This window comes from Crinia signifera, chromosome 2 (genome assembly GCF_055691185.1).
Source record: "Crinia signifera chromosome 2, ASM5569118v1, whole genome shotgun sequence".
Classification (NCBI taxonomy): domain Eukaryota; kingdom Metazoa; phylum Chordata; class Amphibia; order Anura; family Myobatrachidae; genus Crinia; species Crinia signifera.
Genome location: NC_139218.1, coordinates 65504691 through 65523076, shown reverse-complemented (window position 1 = coordinate 65523076; position 18386 = coordinate 65504691). Strand labels below are relative to the sequence as shown.

Sequence of the window (18386 nt, the reverse complement as noted above, 5' to 3'; positions counted from 1 at the left end):
GCTATGCTGATCTTCCCAGCAAGACACTCATTTGCCTGCAGCTCCACTCTGCCGCTCCACATTGGTTACAATGGTTCAATGGTTTGGTTCAAAGATGGCGCTGATATTACACCAGTGCAGCCCACCTCACACACAATGATTCAACATAAAACACTTCTACTTGCATATAGAGCCATCGACCCTACTGCACCAGCCTATATCTCCTCCCTTTCCACCAAATATCTCCCATCCACTTTGTCCAGTCTGCCCTGAAAACTCCCTCTCAGGCAAACCTGCCATACTTTGTCTGCTGTTACCAGCTTGTTTAATCACTGTCTACCAGTGTCAGGTGCCACGGACACAGCTGCACTATCTATGAAACCGTAAATAAACAAATAATTAATGAACTTGCCCGCATGTTTTTCCTGCCCAGCTGTTTGCTTCTAATAAACCAGCTGTCCCAGCCTTGTGAACAATGTGTACTACTCCGCCCCCCCCCCCCTGGAGTGACCCTGCTATCAGCGTTTGGTCTCTCCTTTCAAAGACCACCAGCTGTGTGCCTTCCTGCCATAAAACCAACAGGGCTGGGGGGGGGGGGGGCGGAATTGTCCTCAATTGGTATCACTCTAGCATCAAAGTATTTCCTCACCCTATCTGGGAAGGTGGGGGCTGCCCATGGGCGCTTGTGGAACTATCTCTCCCAGCATATCTGCTGTCTAGGACACCTTCTAAACAAAAGAAAGGGACAAAATGCCATACGTTTGCAGTTTGACCCAGGTAAATTTAACGTGCCTCTGCTCGCACTGTATATACAGTGTAAGCCTGTCCAGTGTGCCCATGTCTTTACCTTAAACCCACCTTCCCCATATCATTGCATATACCATGTAACCCGCGCTGGGCCAGACGGGCTTCCTTATAAGGACCCTAAAACCCTCCAGGAAGCCCTCTGGTGCAAAAACCCTGACTTCCCCGCCTCGGCTTGCCCTATTTTACTTAACAGGGCATCTGGCCCTGGCGCGGCTAACTTCTTAATCTTAATGTTTAATCGTGCCAATCGCAGCCTTTCCCTCAGCTCCTTGCACTTCTCATCAAGGTCTGTACCTGAGTCGCTATCTCCCGCAATGCTCTGCTTGTTACGGCTGAGCGCCCCTGTGCCTATGCCATCATCTGCGGTGCTCTGCTTGCTATTACTGCACGGCAATGCCCCTGTGCCTACCGCTATGCTCTGTCTGCCCTCTTCAGTAACCTCGGACACGGAAACATTTTTCACATTGCTACCCAGCCAAACCGCACCAATACCTGCATATACATTACAAACATTGCTTATCTCACCAATACCGTGCGTTGCCAATCCGATGCTTCCTTGAACCGCGCTTTTCTGGGCAATGGCCCCAGTCTCCACCGATTGTGTTGGCACCCTGCTGGCCGAGGCATGGGTCAAACTGCTTCCACCTGGCTGTGCTGCCGCCCTGCTGGTCGAGGCATGGGCCAATGTGTCCCCAATTGTTCCGTGGCAAGATCCCCCCGCCCCCCTCTGGCTTGCTCCAACAATGCCTGCGTCTGCTCCTCATCGGCAAGACATTCTGGCCCCTGCGCCCTTGGGGTATCAAATCTCTGTGCCCGCTGCCCATTAGCAGGGGTAGTGGGGCTGCAATACTCCCTCCGGGGGAGGGAAACAAAATGGGCCGAGTGGGCGAAATTACCCTGGCTCCCGCCCCCCGCCGCTGGCACCTGGCAATCCTCCCGGCCCCCCCTACGACTTGGGGTGAAATTGGGCTGCCGAGCAGAGCTATTGTAGCTCTGGGTTTCCGCCAGGAAGACCCACTTTCCCCGCACCCCTGGAGACCCTGATGTGCTCTCCCTGCTCCCCCTCCCCCCTGTGTCCCGGCATACCTCCCTGCACCCCTTCCGGCGTGTCCAATTGGGCCTGGTGCATAAAAACACTGTCCTGGCCCTCCACCCCTGATTCGTGCCCCTCTGATCCCGCGGCCTCAGGAATCACCTCCCCCCTCAAACGCTTGCCTTCACCCTGTATCAATGCCCCGTCTGACCTGGCCGGAATTTCCCTTCTGTGTCCCCGTGCTGCTGCTTGTGCTGCTGCTGGCCAGATGCTTGAGAAACCTTGCTGAACCGACTTGCTCTGCACTTCTTTCCTCAGACCACTAGATGGCGCCCGCGAGCTTCTTCTCCCCTGTATGTGTTGCCTTCCTCGATCATCCCCCCTCTGAAACGTGCTGGCTTACTCCTGCTTCCATCCGAACGATTTACTGGCTTTTTACGTCCCTCCATGCTGCTCCCTGAGATGGCCTGCGAATGCTGGAATGTGAGGAATGTTAGGTATGAAGCCGGTACTGCTGGATGTGCAGCTGGGAAAGCACTATCCTCCTTGAATGTGCACTCAGCTGGGACTGCTACAGGCCTTCTTGGAATGCAGTAACTGCTCCCTGCTGATTCCTTTGTTCTGCTGGATATAAGTGTTGGAGCTGCTGAAGATGTGTTTCTGTCCTAGCTGGGTGATGAGTGAGCTCAGCACCCTTGCTCTCTGCTTTTGTTCCTGCTGCTGCTCACTCCCCCCTCAATTAAACCTGTCCCTTCTCACTGGCCCTCCTCGTGGCTAGGTGACAAGAAGGGGACCGGCTACCCTGGCTGCTGCCTCCCCCCCATCCCCCCGAACCCAGGTTTCCCGCCGTTGACCTGCAGGGTGCCTAGCGCCCCACCCCCTTATCCTGCTCCGGGGGCCATTTTGGCCCCCTGCGCTCCCTTTAGTCAATTATAAGTCTCTGAGTTCGACAATCATTTGAACAAGTGATATCCCTGTACAAACATTTATATGTATATGGTAAATATTTTAAGTGATAAAGTAGTTACTGCAGAAAAGTGGGGTCCTGTGCCGGTGGCTGCAGGCTTAATTGCAATGATCAGTACATAAAAAATCTCCACTATTTATTTATTAAGCATGAAGCCCCCTTAGCATTGAGTATGAAGCCCCTTGCATCAAGCAAGAACCTAGCGTAGGTAAGCGCCACTTATATATCAAATATATATCAAATATGTAATGGGCATCATGTCGTGTGTTATAATTTGTGATGGGCATCACGGTGTGTGGTTTGTGATGGGCATCATGGTGTGTGGTACAATGTGTATTGGGCATTACGGTGTATGGCACAATATGTAATGGGAATTAAGGTGTTTGGCACAATGTGTAAAGTGCAGTGTGTCTACTGGGCTCTAGCTGGAGCAGTGTGTCTAAGGGGCATTACTGTGTGATGTAATGTGAATTGGTTCTATTATGTGGCCATGCCTTAAATTTTTGCCATGTGCGTCTGGTGCGCACTCTCCCAATTATTACATATCAGTTGATACGCCACCCACAATGTAGCTCCACCCACAATGTAGCTCCACCCACAATGAGGTGCACTAAAATCTATGTTTGCTTACCAAAAAAATGAGGCTTGGACAGGCCCTGGGTTTAGCAAAAACATCCTCACTGGCAGAGGCGTACCTAGAACTTTGTGGGCCCCATAGCAAAATCTTGAAAGCCCCCCCCCCTCCCCCCGGCCGGAGGAATGGTCAAAGAGATAGACGGACGAATGGTAGGGGGCATTACTGGACGCATTGACAGGAGGGGGCATAGCCGGAGAGGCAGGCTGGACCCTCTATCTACAGAGAGTGCAGGGGATGCAATTCATATGGGGCCCAATGACTTGTGGTGACCCCAAGGCAATCCCACTGCACCCTGTGTTCTATTTTGTATCTTTAACAACTGCTGCTACAGGCCAGGTTGGGCTATCACCTCCTCCCATTATTGTGCCACCCTCTCCCTGCATAGACCTAATTGTTCCCCAGACATGTCCTTGAGTGCATAGCCATTGTTGTGTCACCCTCTCCCCCTCCCCTGTATATCCTTATTATTCCACCTCTGCGGTTTTGCCAATATCTCCCCACCATTCCGATCCCGCCTTCCCCTCCCCATAGTTTTTAATGTAGCTGCCGCTGCCCAATCCAGGTTGTGAGCCCTAGCTGTCAGTATGTTTGAGCATGTAATTTACTTTGTGAGAGGACAGAGATAAAGCTGCTTTCTGTGAAGAATCCGGAACTACAGTAGCTGCCCCATCCTGTCAGCATGAGCATGTCACTTACTGGGTGAGAGGACGGGACAGAGGTGAAGCCGCTTCCTGTGCAGTCTCTGAATCTACAGTTGCTACGGCACCGGCTGTGCGCGGCTGATGGACTGGTCAAGCACTTCATTGCGTGTCTGTCAGCCGCGCACAGCCAGCACCGCAGCTACTGTAGATTTAGAGACTGCACATGTAGCGGCTTCACCTCCGTCCTCCATCCTCCGTTCTCTCACCCAGTAAGTGACATGCTGTTCTCACTCTACTATAGAGGGTGCAGGGGATTGCTTTGGGGCCCCACAACCCGCCGGGCCCCATAGCAACTGCATCCCTTGCACCTTCTATAGTTACACCACTGCTCACTGGGTTGTTTAAAAGTGGAGCAAAAAAGTAAGTCTTTACTGAGGCTGGCATCACACATGGTGGAACAGGCCCAAATAACACATGGGGGGGGGGGAACACACATAGGGCTGGATGAAGACACTGTTATACTGTAGTATCTCTCCCTGATATACCATAGCAGTTACTGGACACTGGCCCTTAAGCAGCCCATATATGCTGCGATCCCGTCTGGTCCGATGTGCGCTTTGAGGTGCGCGCTCCCGCGGCACCTCATCGCACAGTACAAAAAAGTATGTGCTGCACATACTTTTTGTACTTGATATTCATCACATTGCATGCACAAGGCATGCAATGCGATGTGATGGATGCTATTGTAGCCCAGAACGCACGCCGGGATTGCAGCGTGTATGGGCAGCATTATTCAGATCTGATCACAGTACAAATTTGTTCTCAAAATGGGCAAAACCATGTGCACTGCAGGTGGGGCAGATGTAACATGTGCAGAGATATGGGTGGGGTGTGTTGAAACTGAAATCTAAATTGCAGTGTAAAAATAATGCAGACAGTATTTATCCTGCACAGAAACAAATTAACTCAAACAAATCTAACTCTATCTGGACATGTTACATCTACCCCAACTGCAGTGCACATGGTTTTGCCCATTTTGAGAACAAATTTGTACTGAGCTCAGATCTGAATAAGTCCACTGTGACAGATCTTTCAGGAGAATGCATGGCTGTATATTGTTTTCCTTTATATGACAAAAGTTACCTGTCTCCATCTCGGGCTCTACGGAACTGATTTCCAATCAGGCAAGATAGCAGCTTTCCAATTCTTCCATTGGGAACCAGGGGCTCAGAGACTCCTCCAATCCAGAGATCAATGTTTTCAGGTGTTCCGTATAAACTGATTAATTTTTCTGCAAGTGTCCTATTACTTAGCACAATGGCCAATTCCTGAACATTACGTGGTGCAGAAAGGCCACAGAACCTCCTCCACGAGTTGTATCCTTTATTGAAAAGAACAGAACCAGGATATACCTTAACTAACTAATACACTACAAGCATAAGACAGAGAGAACACATTACAGGTTGAGTATCCTTTATGCTGATATCCGTTATCCAAATGATTCTGAAAACCAGTTTCCAGAATGTACTTTTTTTGTTGTTGCTAAAAGCACTACAGTATGACACTATAACTGGCACTACTGGGTACATTATATGTAACTGGCACTACTAGGTACATGATATGTACTGTAACTGGCATTACTGGGTACATTATATGTACTGTAACTGGCGCTACTGGAGACACGATATGTAACTGGCACTACTGGAGACATCTGTAACTGGCACTACTGGGTACATGTTATGTACTGTAACTGACACTACTGGGTACATGATATGTAACTGGCACTATTGTTTACATGATATGTACTGTAACTGGCACTACTGGGTACATGATATGTACTGTAACTGGCACTACTGGGAACATGATATGTAACTGGCACTACTGGGTACATGATATGTACAGTAACTGGCACTACTGGAGACATCAGTAAATGGTAAATGGCACTACTGGGTACATGGTATGTAATAGGCACTACTGGATGCATGATATGTAATAGGCACTACTCGGTACATGATATGTAACTGGCACTACTGGGACATGATTTGTAGCTGGCACTACTGGAGACATCTGTAACTGGCACAAGAAAACGATTGCTTGGCATTGAAATTCAGTGCCAACTTTGTTTTTTGTTTGGAAACCCTGTTTCATGCATAAATAAAATACAAATGTGTGTATTTCATGTGTTTTATGTGTTTATGCAACAGAAATGCAAGATACCTCAAGATACCTCATTAAAATATAAAAATATTACCCTATACGGAATAAACCATTATCCAAAATGCTTGTGGTCACAAGCATTTTGGATAAGGGATTCTCAACCTGTATATGGTAATAAATGGTGCAGTATGGGTGAATCACATGTTCTCAAATAAATAAATAATTAGCTCCAGCCGTGGATCTTTTAAAATATGTCAGTCAGTAATGAGTGCACCTGTCAGGTGACCTGGAAAATCTGAACTGTGTGGGGTCTTCAGGAGATTCACTGTGTATAAATTATACCTTGAAAGCCGTTAAAAAGAGATACTATACTTGCTAAAGTGTGGTGCTGATGATTCAATGTAAATGTATCTGTCTCTCATTCCATTTCCCCCCAAAATAATAAAAGTATAATGTGGGCTAGGTAAAATGATGGAGATTGCTAGACTAATGAGGGAGAGAGGGAGATTGCTGTTATTTCAGGGAGTTCCCTGCAGAATGTAGGCAACTATGTTCAGATAACTAAATATCTGCTTTTCATCTGCCAAATCAGGCTAATCTGTTACTATATTCAGTGCAACATTGAGATAGTAAAGTACAGACTTTCAATGCTGCTGTTTCCTGTTATCATATCAATATTTTGCAGCGAAAAACAAACACAAGTACAAACTCTACACAGATGTTGGGTAAAACTAATAATAGAAAGCTGTGCCAAATTATTTTGCCACTGTTTTCTTGTCCTTTCTTTGCATTAACCACATTTGGACCAGAGACGCCCCCCCCCCCCCCCCCCCCATATCATATCATTGGGCCGCAAAATACTACAGGGGGTTCTATATCCTCCACAAGGGCCACCAACTGGGACTCCCGAGACCTGTTCCAGCAGCCACTTACCAGTGAGGCAATTCAGTGACACAAAAATTAAAGATCCCCGCATCATATCTACACCAGCTGGTTCATTAATACGGTATCGTATGGACAATTAAAGTCAGTCATTAACGTATTTTTTTACATTTTTACAACTTTTTACTATTTTTCTCCCTATCGTTCCCCAATATTGGTTCTATAACCATATCACTGGTTACTATTAATGTGGAGTATATTTTATTATTTTACTGTGGAGTAACTGTACTCCTTATTTTTTCCTATTTTATGATTAAAATTGTATTTTGTACTAGGCAACAGGTGTTCAATTGACCTATCCAGTGCAGTCACCCTCTCTTTTTTTCTAGCATTTCTATAGGGGATTGACACACCCTCTATAAGGGGCGAGATGTACTAAAGGGAAAATGCGGTAAAACCCCCGTTTTACCGCATTTTCCTATGTACTATTACCCGACCGCCACGTCACCGCAGTGTAGGGTATCGCCACCTTTGGGTGGCGATACCCTATAGAAGCCTATGGGCTTCTTTTCGCCACCCGACGCCTCCGCCGAAAAACCCGCCAACCCCCCTCTCCCCCTCCCTCTCTTACCTGGTCCAGGTCCTCCTGGACCCGGAAGGTAACACCTTCCTCCCCCTAGTGACGCAGCCGGACGTCCTTCCGGCTGCAGGGGGGAGGAAGAGGCACCGGGGACAGCTTGCATAGCTGTCCCCGGCGTGAGGGATGCAGAAGGGGGCAGAGAGGTGACGGAGACCCCCCGCACACCACATTCCAGGTATCGCGGGGGGCCTCCGTCACCGCATCGCGATGCCAGCCGCATATGTTAGTACATATGCGGCGGCATCGCGGCGGGGGGGCCGCGATGGGCGGCGATGTATTTTAATACATCCCGCCCTTAGACTGCAGCTTGACATAACAACTCAAAGCTTTTGCGCCTCCACTAGATAACTCTGTTATCTTAACCTTTCTTTACCTTTCACCCTCACAATACCTGTGTTTTTGTCACCCTGTGCATCCCCTGACTCTACAAGGGGGGCCCTTTCAAAAGTTTGCTTTGGGGACCTGACAAATATAGTTACGCCCCTGTCCCAAGTGTTCTAATTTTTGAAAGCTCAAAGGTTTTAACCATTAAATATGGCATTTATGAGCATTTTCTGCAGCATGAAAATGACATTGTATGACATTTTTAATTCTGTACATTTTGGAGTGTTCTTTATTTTAGAACTTAAAGCTGTTTATTCTTATGTTACTGTACCTGGCAATCCATGTTCTCGACCTCGTTGTATATTGAGAGAAGGTAGATCAAAACCGATACGCTTGATCAAAACGAAGAGTCGTTCCCTCAACTCGTCAACAACAATCTGGTTCTGGCGGTTTAATTTGGCATGATTGGCCATCAAGCCCCGGAGCAGAGGATCAATTCCACCTGCAAAAAGCATTTAGTGTATTGTAAATAAAATTGTAGCGTACGAGGCTCAGCGATAAACCAGTGACCGTCATTTACACGTTTGTGGATTATTAGATTAATGGGAAAATTACTAAAATGGGAGATGTTGCTATGGGCAAACAATTAGAATTTATTTCTTATTTATTATCATCTTCGAGAAGATAATAGTAGCTGATTGGTTGCTGATAGCAACATGCAATGTGAAATAGAACTCCCATGTTAGTAAATTCCTCCCCCCCTACAGTGTCTAGATAGACCCCAAAAGAGTGACAAGGTCAAAAGGTCGGCATTAAAAAGGTAGGACATGAAAAGGTTAACGTGTTTTTTCCGTTTTTCGTGCCAATGTTGAAAATTGTCGACATGGACTCCAAATTAGTGTAATCGCTTCACTCACCATGCTTCGGGGTTGGTGCCTCGCTGCGTTTGGTACACAATAAGTCCGTTTTTTATTGCATGTCGACAATTTAGGGTAGACCTATTGACAACCTATCTAGACACTAGATGTATCAGCTGGAACTACATTTACACAACTACTGCAAGCAAAAAAAAATTAAATTAAAATAAAATGAATAATGGAGGTAGAGTAAAATGCCATTTCACACATAAGCTGCATGATAATAACAGGTTGTTACCTTGTGTCACCACTCTCCAGCTGGCAAAGAATGTCTGATGCAGTGGGACCATTGGTTCTGGCCTGTAGGGACGGTAACCATCTGCTAATCTGTAAATAAATGGCTGTATCAGAGTATGACCCATCCTGAAGGCAATAGTGAAGGCACTGGATACCCGTGGGTCCTCATTTTCATTGTAAGACTTATATGTAGGAAGAACTCGTGGCACTTCATTACCCAACAGCAGTGGCAGCCAGTCTTTGTATGTAATTTTCTATAAACAAAAAAGAAAGGATGCTTAACTCAGAATGCAACGCCAAGTAAAAAATAATAAAATATATATTGTTTCAAAGTACCTACTGGACAATAGAATAATGTATAGTATATCTAATCAGTGCGACAGAAGGGAGAGGTGGCATGGCCGGCAGCTTTCAGTGGTTTCATGATTGCGAGCATTCTGCAAAGCCACACCCCCTCCTGAGGTCAAGTCCTTTGTAAGGGTTGGCGCAGGAAGTCCCAAGTCAGCATAGGAAAATGTTGAGAGGTACAGTATGCATGTGCTGCTCATTGTGTAGCGCCTCCAGGTCACATTCATTTACTAAGCCCTTGAAACATGGCAGTTAGAAAATTATTTACGGGGTACTTTACTTCTTCCCTCTCCAATGCATAGCTGATCTCCTCTATGGTAAACAAAATCCTCTGTTCACATATGCCACAGTGTTTAGAACAGGTCCTAATATATTACGGCGTCTTTTCCCCTCAGAGAAGTTGCATGCAATGCCCTCTTAAGCCGATACAGTAGGAGCAAGTTTCATCTTTGCTCCTTTAGCCATGGCTAGCCATGGCTATTCTATTGTTCTCAGCTGCAATACGTATTGTGCTTCTACTGTATATCACATGCAGTCCTTTTGCATGCAATATATTCCATGCAATCCTAGCCAAACCTGCCTGGCTCGGAAGCGATCCTGCAGATTGCTTCTCCAACTGGTGCAACTTGGAGACTCCAGTGCAAAGCAGACAGGGCCATGCATCGCATCGGACCTACTGTCATTCACCTGCAATTTGGGCTCTTTTCCTGTGATTGATCGTTGCAATTGTGAGAAAAGAGCCCAAATTGCCTCCAGCCTTTACCCATGCCGGTGATGTAGCCCGGTGTGTGGGGGCTCCTTGGCAAGCGCCCAGAATGCACTTTGTAGAGAAGACATTATATTGTACCTGCAAGATGCTTCCTACGATCTTCCGGGTTTCTTGGTACAACGTTTCCCCTGACCAACATGGGTTTAAGACGTGCAGCTCTCTTGCAATACGATTGTGTTCTCTCACGAAGAGTGTGTGAAATGCGGTGAGACCAGGCTGTTCACTGACGCGGGTATCCCCTAAAACAGATCAAAGGCATTAGAAACAACACCAGCATTTTACAAGTAAGCTTTATGGTATAATATTGTTCTGTATAACGAAGATTGCTCACTAAGTTGAACTAATGTTTACTTATACAGTTACACTGGTGTGGCACCTACTTTCCAGTATGTGTTGCTTCACTCAATGGGTGTGATGTATTAATATACATCGCCGCCCCTCACTGCGCCACTGCAGCAATGCTATTGCATATGTACTAATATATGCGATTAGCATAACAATGTGGTGATGGAGGCCCTGCGATACCTGTGATGTGGTGTATGGAGGGGTCTCCGTCACATCCCTGGACTCTCCATTTTCTCCCTGGGCAGAAATGGGAAACAGGTGTCTGTCCTGGGTGCCTCCTCCCCCCTGCAGCCCTCCGGCTGTGTTGCCAGGGGGAGGAAGAGCTTGACGGAGCTATGCCGGGGAGTGGGGTCGGCATCTGCGGCAGGGGCCAGTGGCCGGCATTAATCCCATAGGCTTTTATAGGGTATCGCCATCAAAAGGTGGTGATACCCTGGCCAGTGAAAACGCGATGATCGGGTCTAAGTACATCTGAAAATGCAGTAAAACCCCTGAAAACTTTTCCCTTAGTACTTCCCACCCTATGCCAACAAGTGCTGGCAAGAAAGTCAATGGTATTGCTGATTGTCCTCTTTTGTGAACTTTCTATTGGGTGTGGATTACTAAATAGACAGTCAATAGGTCAACCTTAAAAGGTCAACATGCAATTAGTTAACATTGAAATGTTGACATGGGAAAGGTTGACAGTCTGACAACCTTTAAACCCTGTTGATAGCGCACCACACATTATATGTTTTTAACCTTTGGAGCCTGTCTTTCTAGATATTGTAGATCTATCAACTGAAACCACCTTCTACTCAGGGCCGGCGCTACCACTAGGCAGCTGCCTAGGGCGCCTGGCGCTGGAGGGCACCCTTGAGCTGCCTCTTTTCTCTGAGCATGATTGATATATATATATATATATATATATATATATATATATATATATATATATATATATAGCATTATTGCCTAAAGACGATGGGCGGTATTCAATGTGAATACCTGCGAGGTGCAGCGAATCCTTTTTTGGATTCGCTGCACATTCGCCACGTTCCGGAGCCGGCGGGCTCCGGTATTTAACGAGTCAGGGGCAGCGAGCCCCTGACTGGCGAATATGAGCTCCTGCGGCGATTGCCGCAGGGAGCCTGAGGACGGTGCCAGGCAGAGAGATGGTAGTCTCTCTGCCTAGCCCAGACCTTTGTGGGGGGTTAGGTGGGCTCCCCGGGTGCCAGGCAGCACAGGCTGCCCCCCCGGGGGTGCCAGCAGGGGGGCGTATATTCACTACACACGATCGTAATGATCGTGCAGTGAATATATGAATATGTAATGAGCGGCTCGGCTCCGGCGCCCCCTGCTGGCTGCTGTGTAAAAAAAAAAATATTATTTTTAAAATTAAATATATATTCATGTGCTTACAGCACATGAATAAAAATAGCATGCCCCTCCTCAGAATAAAATTCCTGATTTTTTGACACCAAATGTAAAAAACAAAACACTTTATTTTAAAAGTTCACATTCCACTTCACCATAAAAAGATAGCGATTGCTACTCGGTGAATCATGGCGAAAAAAACCTTCAAATGTATTCGCCATGTGGTCATTGAATAGGGTGATTCACCGTTTTTGTCAGAAATTCGCCAAACAGCACAAATTCGCCATAAAAACCTGGCGAATCAGGCTCATTGAATACCGCCCGATGTATTAAAAACATCAAAATGTTGCAGAGTGCCGCTCCTGCAGAATTGGTTCGTATATGTGTCCTCTGTTGAGAGAGTCACAGGTGAAGATAATATATATATATATAACCAACCTTGTTCCCGGCCTTCCTGTGGTGGGGTAATACCCACTACATATGCTCCTTGTGGTTGGCAGCACTCAGGGACTAAATAACTCAGGTTACTGCGGGAACATTTTAATCAACGTTTCGGGGATCTCGTCCCCTTCGTCAGGATAAAAGGATATATATATTAAAGCGGTTTGCATGAGGTAGATGGCGTGGCAGAAATTGAGACAGCAAGAATCACTCATCAGCTGCTCGGAGACCCCGCTTGCTGCGCTGCTGGAGAAGTTCGTTCTGGCGTCTGTCAGTTCTACAGCTGCGGCAGCAGCGAGTAAGAAGCAGAGGAAATCTTTCGGCTCTGGTGATCTGTGCTGCTCAGCCCCTGCTCCCGCCCCATCCGGCCACTGCGGCGCATGGAGGTGGACATGACGGACAAGTAGAACCTCCATGGTGCCCGGACAACGTCGCTAGGAGTGAGTAGATTGATCAGCTGAAGCAGAGCGGGGAGGAGGGGGGGGGGACTGGAACGGAGAGCCAGGGATGAGGAAAGTTTGGGGAAGGGGACATGGAGTGTATAGCACTAAGGTCATGGGTTCGATTCCCACCATGGCTCTAACTGTACCAAGTTTGTATATTCTCCCCGGACTTGCGTGGGTTTCCTCCGGGTACTCCGGTTTCCTCCCACAATCCAAAAATATAGGTTAATTGACTCCCACCAAAATTAACCCTAGAATGTATGTGTGCTTGTGTACATGTGGTAGGGAACATAGATTGTAAGTTCCACTGGGGCAGGGACTGATGTGAATGTTAAACTATACTCTGTAAAGCGCTGCAGAATATGTATGCGCTATATAAGAAACTGATAATAAATAAATGGACACGGGGATGGGGGGAGGGTGGTGGGTGCGGCAGGCTATTCTCTTTGTTGGAGGTGGATTTAGTTATCCTAATTTTTCCTCTTTTTCATTTTATCTATTCAAAGCCTACCCATAACCCTCTCTCCTGTGCCATTATAATCTCCTGCAGCCTAACCTCCTTATGGCTAATCCTAACCTCCCCTCCTGCAGCCTAACCCTCTCCCGTGCCTAACCCTCTCTCCTGTGCCTAATCCTAACCTCCCCTCCTGCAGCCTAACCCTCTCCCCTGTCCCTTATCCTAACCTCCCCTCCCACAGATTTACACTCTCCCCTGTGCCTAATACTGACCTCCCCAGTGCCTAATCCTAACCTCCCCTCCCGCAGCCTAACCCTCTCCCCTGTGCCTAATCCTAACCTCCCCTCCCACAGATGTACCCTCTCCCCTGTGCCTAATACTAACCTCCCCTGTGCCTAATCCTAACCTCCCCTCCCACAGCCTAACCCTCTGTCCAGTGACTAATCCTAACCTCCTCTACAGCGAAGGGGCATGTAGGGGGTTGGGGGGGGGGGGGGGGAGTAGGCAGAATTTTTACCTAGAGTGCCAAGAACCCTTGCACCTGCTTCTACTTGCATCAGCGGAAACACTGCTAACTGTCTGAAGAAGCTAAGTGCTGCTTGCAGACACCAAATAAGTGCTTTCCACCAGCATTAGGACTTCATTTAGATCCAGTCAAGATCCTGGCAGTCAGCATACCCACAGTGGAATGTCTCTCAGTACTGGGGTAAAAGTTAATCAGTACTGATAGGGTTAGGGTTTGGCTGCTGGCAGTGGCGTAACGAAATAAGACATCATTTTAACTAAATCGGAGCTTCTTCATAGGTTTCTTTGTTTTCACCTAAAAAGTAAAACTTTAAGTCTCTTGCCAGAACAGAAGATTTTGACTCAGATCAAAATGCTTTTGCACGTTTCTTATTCAGGTCAAGTCACAACTTTTCCACACTAGCCGATTTTGAATTTCTCAATTAAATTTTTTTCACTCTGCCCTAACATATATCCATCTATCTATCTATCTATCTATCTATCTATCTATCTATCTATATATCTATCTATCTATCTATCTATCTATCTATCTACAGCGTGTTCGGCGGCACTCAGAAATAAATCACACAAGGCGCAAGTTACTTGCGCCTTGTGTGATTTATTTCTGAGTGCCGCCGAACACGCTGTATACGCTGGAGCTCCTGCACGGGGATCTCCCTTGGAAGGCACCGCGCAAATTGATTGATTGTACTGGAGTGCTACCCCTACCTGGTTCTATCTATATATATATATATATATATATATATAGAGAGAGAGAGAGAGAGAGAGAGAGAGAGAGAGAGAGAGAGAGAGAGACTCATGGAAGGTGCACCAAATGCAAACTGCATGGGAGAATATTACACTGTCAAAACATAAAGTAAAGGCAGTATAAACTTGGTCGATGGGTAACTGCAGGGGGAGATTATATATATATATATATATGTTCTAAGATATACATTCCTCAGTGTGAAGAGCCATGCACAGTACACTGAGGAGTATATACAGTGATATCTTTAGGACACCCAGGACGTATAATCTACCTGTGATGGTCGTGTTTGATATTCCATTCTGGCAAGCTGACAATTTTAATCTTACATGTATGTGAGCATATGTGGCTTTTTTTTATTCATTTGGTGCGCCTTCTGGGAGTAGTTTCTCTATCGATTTCTTATTGGATCTTAACACAGGCAATAAAGAGGCTGCATACTACATGTGTGCTCTTCCCTTTTGGGGCCTATTTTTCAAAGTCTGTTTCCACAAGTAAGAGATACAATTCAGAATACTAATACAGAAAATACCATAAATATCTCCAGCACTTATAATAGCATCTATATAGTTATATATGTGAACATCAATATGGGGCTATGATAGTGTTCTGCAGGCCACACACTAGACCAACTTTCATCCAACTATCTAACTAATTGGTTGGCTGGAATAAAAATCTGGTACTGAATTTGAGCAATTGTCATTTGTAATTCAGTAATTCTATCCCAAAGGATCAAACAAATACTGTAGGCACTGCAGTTAATTCTGTTTACTTTACAATTTTAATGAATGTTATTGCTCAAATTCCTGGGTTTGTAAGCAAATTGTGGATTGTCATTTGCTCCCATACAGCACCAGATTTTCAGTCCAACCAACCAGCTAGTTGTATAGTTGCATAAAAGTTGGTCTAGTGTATGGCCAGTATTAGTCCACTTTTCCTGTGGCACGTTGTTAGTGATTTGCGTTGTACACAAGCGGTCCGATCATCAGGTCCGGCCTTGGAAGCAAACTGATTGCAGTAGCAATCTCTTTATTTGATACTCTTCGCTTGACTAAATCTTACCAGAGTCATGTCCCAGAACCTACCCCTTCAGAAATAGTCGATGACAAAAAAAACAAAAACCAATCAAACAAACAATAACACAGTTCAAGAAAGAAGCACTTGTGGCGGAAGTCTGGATTATGAAGGAGATTCCTAAACCACTCCATAAATGTATGCATAAACCTCACCTGCCAAGAAACATGGGATTCCAAGCAATCTGTTTGTACTGGTACACGTGTCCTCCTGATCCCCAGCAAATGGCAGAAATGGACGCCCATTGTCTGTGAAGTTCTGATTAATGGCCAACAGGCCCAGCTGGTTTGTGTTGTTCCGAAGCTTGTTAGCAACTACAGCATCACTGCCATAGACCTGGCTTCCGTCAATGAATGAGGTCAGGACATTGATCTGCTCGCGCATAGGTGTGACTAAATTGCACACTGTTGCTGATCTAAACATTGGCAAACAGTCACTCGTGTTTGTAACCCGAGTATCACTTGGTGGGATCTGCAAATACAAAAATAATAGAATAGCATTACTAATATAAGACATGTAACTATATATGTATGGTCAGTACTCAGAAATGATATCATTTGTGATCTGATATACGTTTTCCTGACAGCCCATGTAACTCATTCCAATACACAATCTCTGACTTCACTTTGAATGCACATATACTGTACATGCCCCTCTGTATGGCACCACTGACCACTTGTGGCATCATAGAAATAAAGTATAATAATAATAAGGGACGATGATGTTCTACAATATGTTGATGTTTTAGGGTGATGCTGGCAGCAGGGCTCCGGCTGTGTAATTCTCTGTACATAATTAATTATGGCTCTTAATGAGATGAAACAAAACACACATATTTAGTTTTCCCAGAAGTAAGACTTCTGACTAGTGAATTGAATTGTGAAAAATGTTCTTACCATCAGGGGAAAGCAGGGGTGTGAGCGGGCACAACTGGTCTCGCAGTCCGTGCCTTCCAAGAAAGTTGTTGTTGCGGGGGTGTCCGGAGAAAGGTCAGTATCGTGATCGGTGAACTGACCCCACTGCATGAACATGAGGGATCTATCATCATCTAGAGTCAGGGTGTTCACTTTGACCCTTACAACTTCATTTGACACCTTACGTGGCTGGCAAAAAAATAAAGATATTAGAATTGAGTGGCAAATGTAAAAATGATTTTCTCAATTTCAGCCGAGAAAGTCGGCTCCTGATTGGCCGCTAGGCGGCCAATAGAATCATTCTGAGGAGAGGATGAAACATCTCTGCGCCTCTCCAGTCTGTGAGCGGGTACCAGCCGGGAGCAGCGCGTCTGCCGGAGAAGATGCCGAGGTCGTCGCCGGGGACCAGGTGAGTAGGATTTCCTTCCTCAGCTACCCCTTTTGGACTACTTCGGATCCTGGACCCCGGAGACATCAGCCCTGGAGCCCAGGACCCCGGAACCAGGACCAAGTCCCCGGAACCGGACTCTTCTGCCCTGGAGCCCCGGACCCCGGACCCAGGATCCAGGGACCGACCTACGGGCTCAAGTTAGGTAAGTATCAGTATGTGTGTGTTATGTATGTATTAAACTTTTATTTTTCAGGGTGTCAGTGTGTTTTATTTAACTATTTTTGTACTGTAGAACTACGAGTGCCAGCGGGCCCTTTAATGCCCCGCATGCTGGGACTTGTGGTTCTCCAAGTCCCAGCATGCGGGGTAGGCTTGCTGGGACTTATAGTTCTACAGTAGAAGACAATAGTTTTTTTTCTTTTTTTTACACTTTTGCATCAGCCCGATGCCCACCGCCCAGGGGCATCGTGGACAGCCCCGGACTTTCAGCATGGGCTGGTAAGTCCTGGAGGGGGGGGGACCCCTTCATTGGGGGGGTCCCCACTTCCCCAGGACCCCTGCCCATGCTGACCAGCCACGGGGATAATGCTTTGGCCGCGGGACCTTATATAATAAGTGTCCCCCGGCTGTGGCATTACCCTGCTGGCTGGTTGGGTCTGGTGCTGGTTCTTGAAATGCGGGGGACCCCTAGTCATTTTGTCCCCCGTATTTCGGGAACCAGCGCCGGACCTTTAGCCTGGTGCTGGTTTCATTAAATCAAGGGGACCCCTATTTGTCGGGGACCGTGATTTTATGTCACCAGCACCGGGTCAATGAGCCCGGGGCTGGTTATGTTCTGGCGGGGGACCCCGCGCTGTTTTTTTTTTTTTATTTTAAATTGCGATTTCCTGCAAACGTGCGATTTTCAGACCTGAAAATCGCACATTTTCAGGACTAAAGAAATCGCATCAAATCGCACCTAATCGCACTATTTGGCCCGTTTTTCGCATCTCATTAAATATGCGAAAAACGGTCCAATCTTGCGATTTTCAAAAGTGTGATTAGGTGCGATAAAAAAAGTGCGGATTTTACCGCATAACATAGAATGTCACCCGAAATATCTAACTGGGAAGAGCAATTGGGTTGGATGGGGACCACTGTTTTGAAGTCAGATATCTCCGGTTCCCAAGGGCAGATTTTTAAAACTCTTGTACCCATGGAAAGAGCCCTCCTGGGGGGGGGGGGGGGGGGGGGTTCTGGGTAGACTTGGCACACAATTATATTCTCCTACCATGCCCCAGTGGATGGTAGGGTATGAAATACTGCAGGTCGACACATTTTTTTTATAAAACTCATATCGACCTTTTTCATGTAGACCTTT

At 46.5% G+C, this 18386-nt stretch overlaps 1 protein-coding gene across 1 annotated transcript in view; it reads right to left on the bottom strand.

The window, feature by feature from the left end:
- The window catches only part of LOC146058402 (myeloperoxidase-like), a 60110-nt gene that overhangs the window by 3608 nt on the left and 38116 nt on the right, over positions 1-18386 (bottom strand). Inside the window, exons 6-11 of the mRNA XM_083170683.1 lie at positions 16618-16824; positions 15877-16192; positions 10417-10577; positions 9223-9475; positions 8399-8569; positions 5208-5445 (exon numbers count right to left, since the gene is read on the bottom strand). Coding sequence (XP_083026809.1) covers positions 5208-5445; positions 8399-8569; positions 9223-9475; positions 10417-10577; positions 15877-16192; positions 16618-16824 — 1346 coding nt within the window. The remainder of the gene's footprint in view (positions 1-5207; positions 5446-8398; positions 8570-9222; positions 9476-10416; positions 10578-15876; positions 16193-16617; positions 16825-18386) is intronic.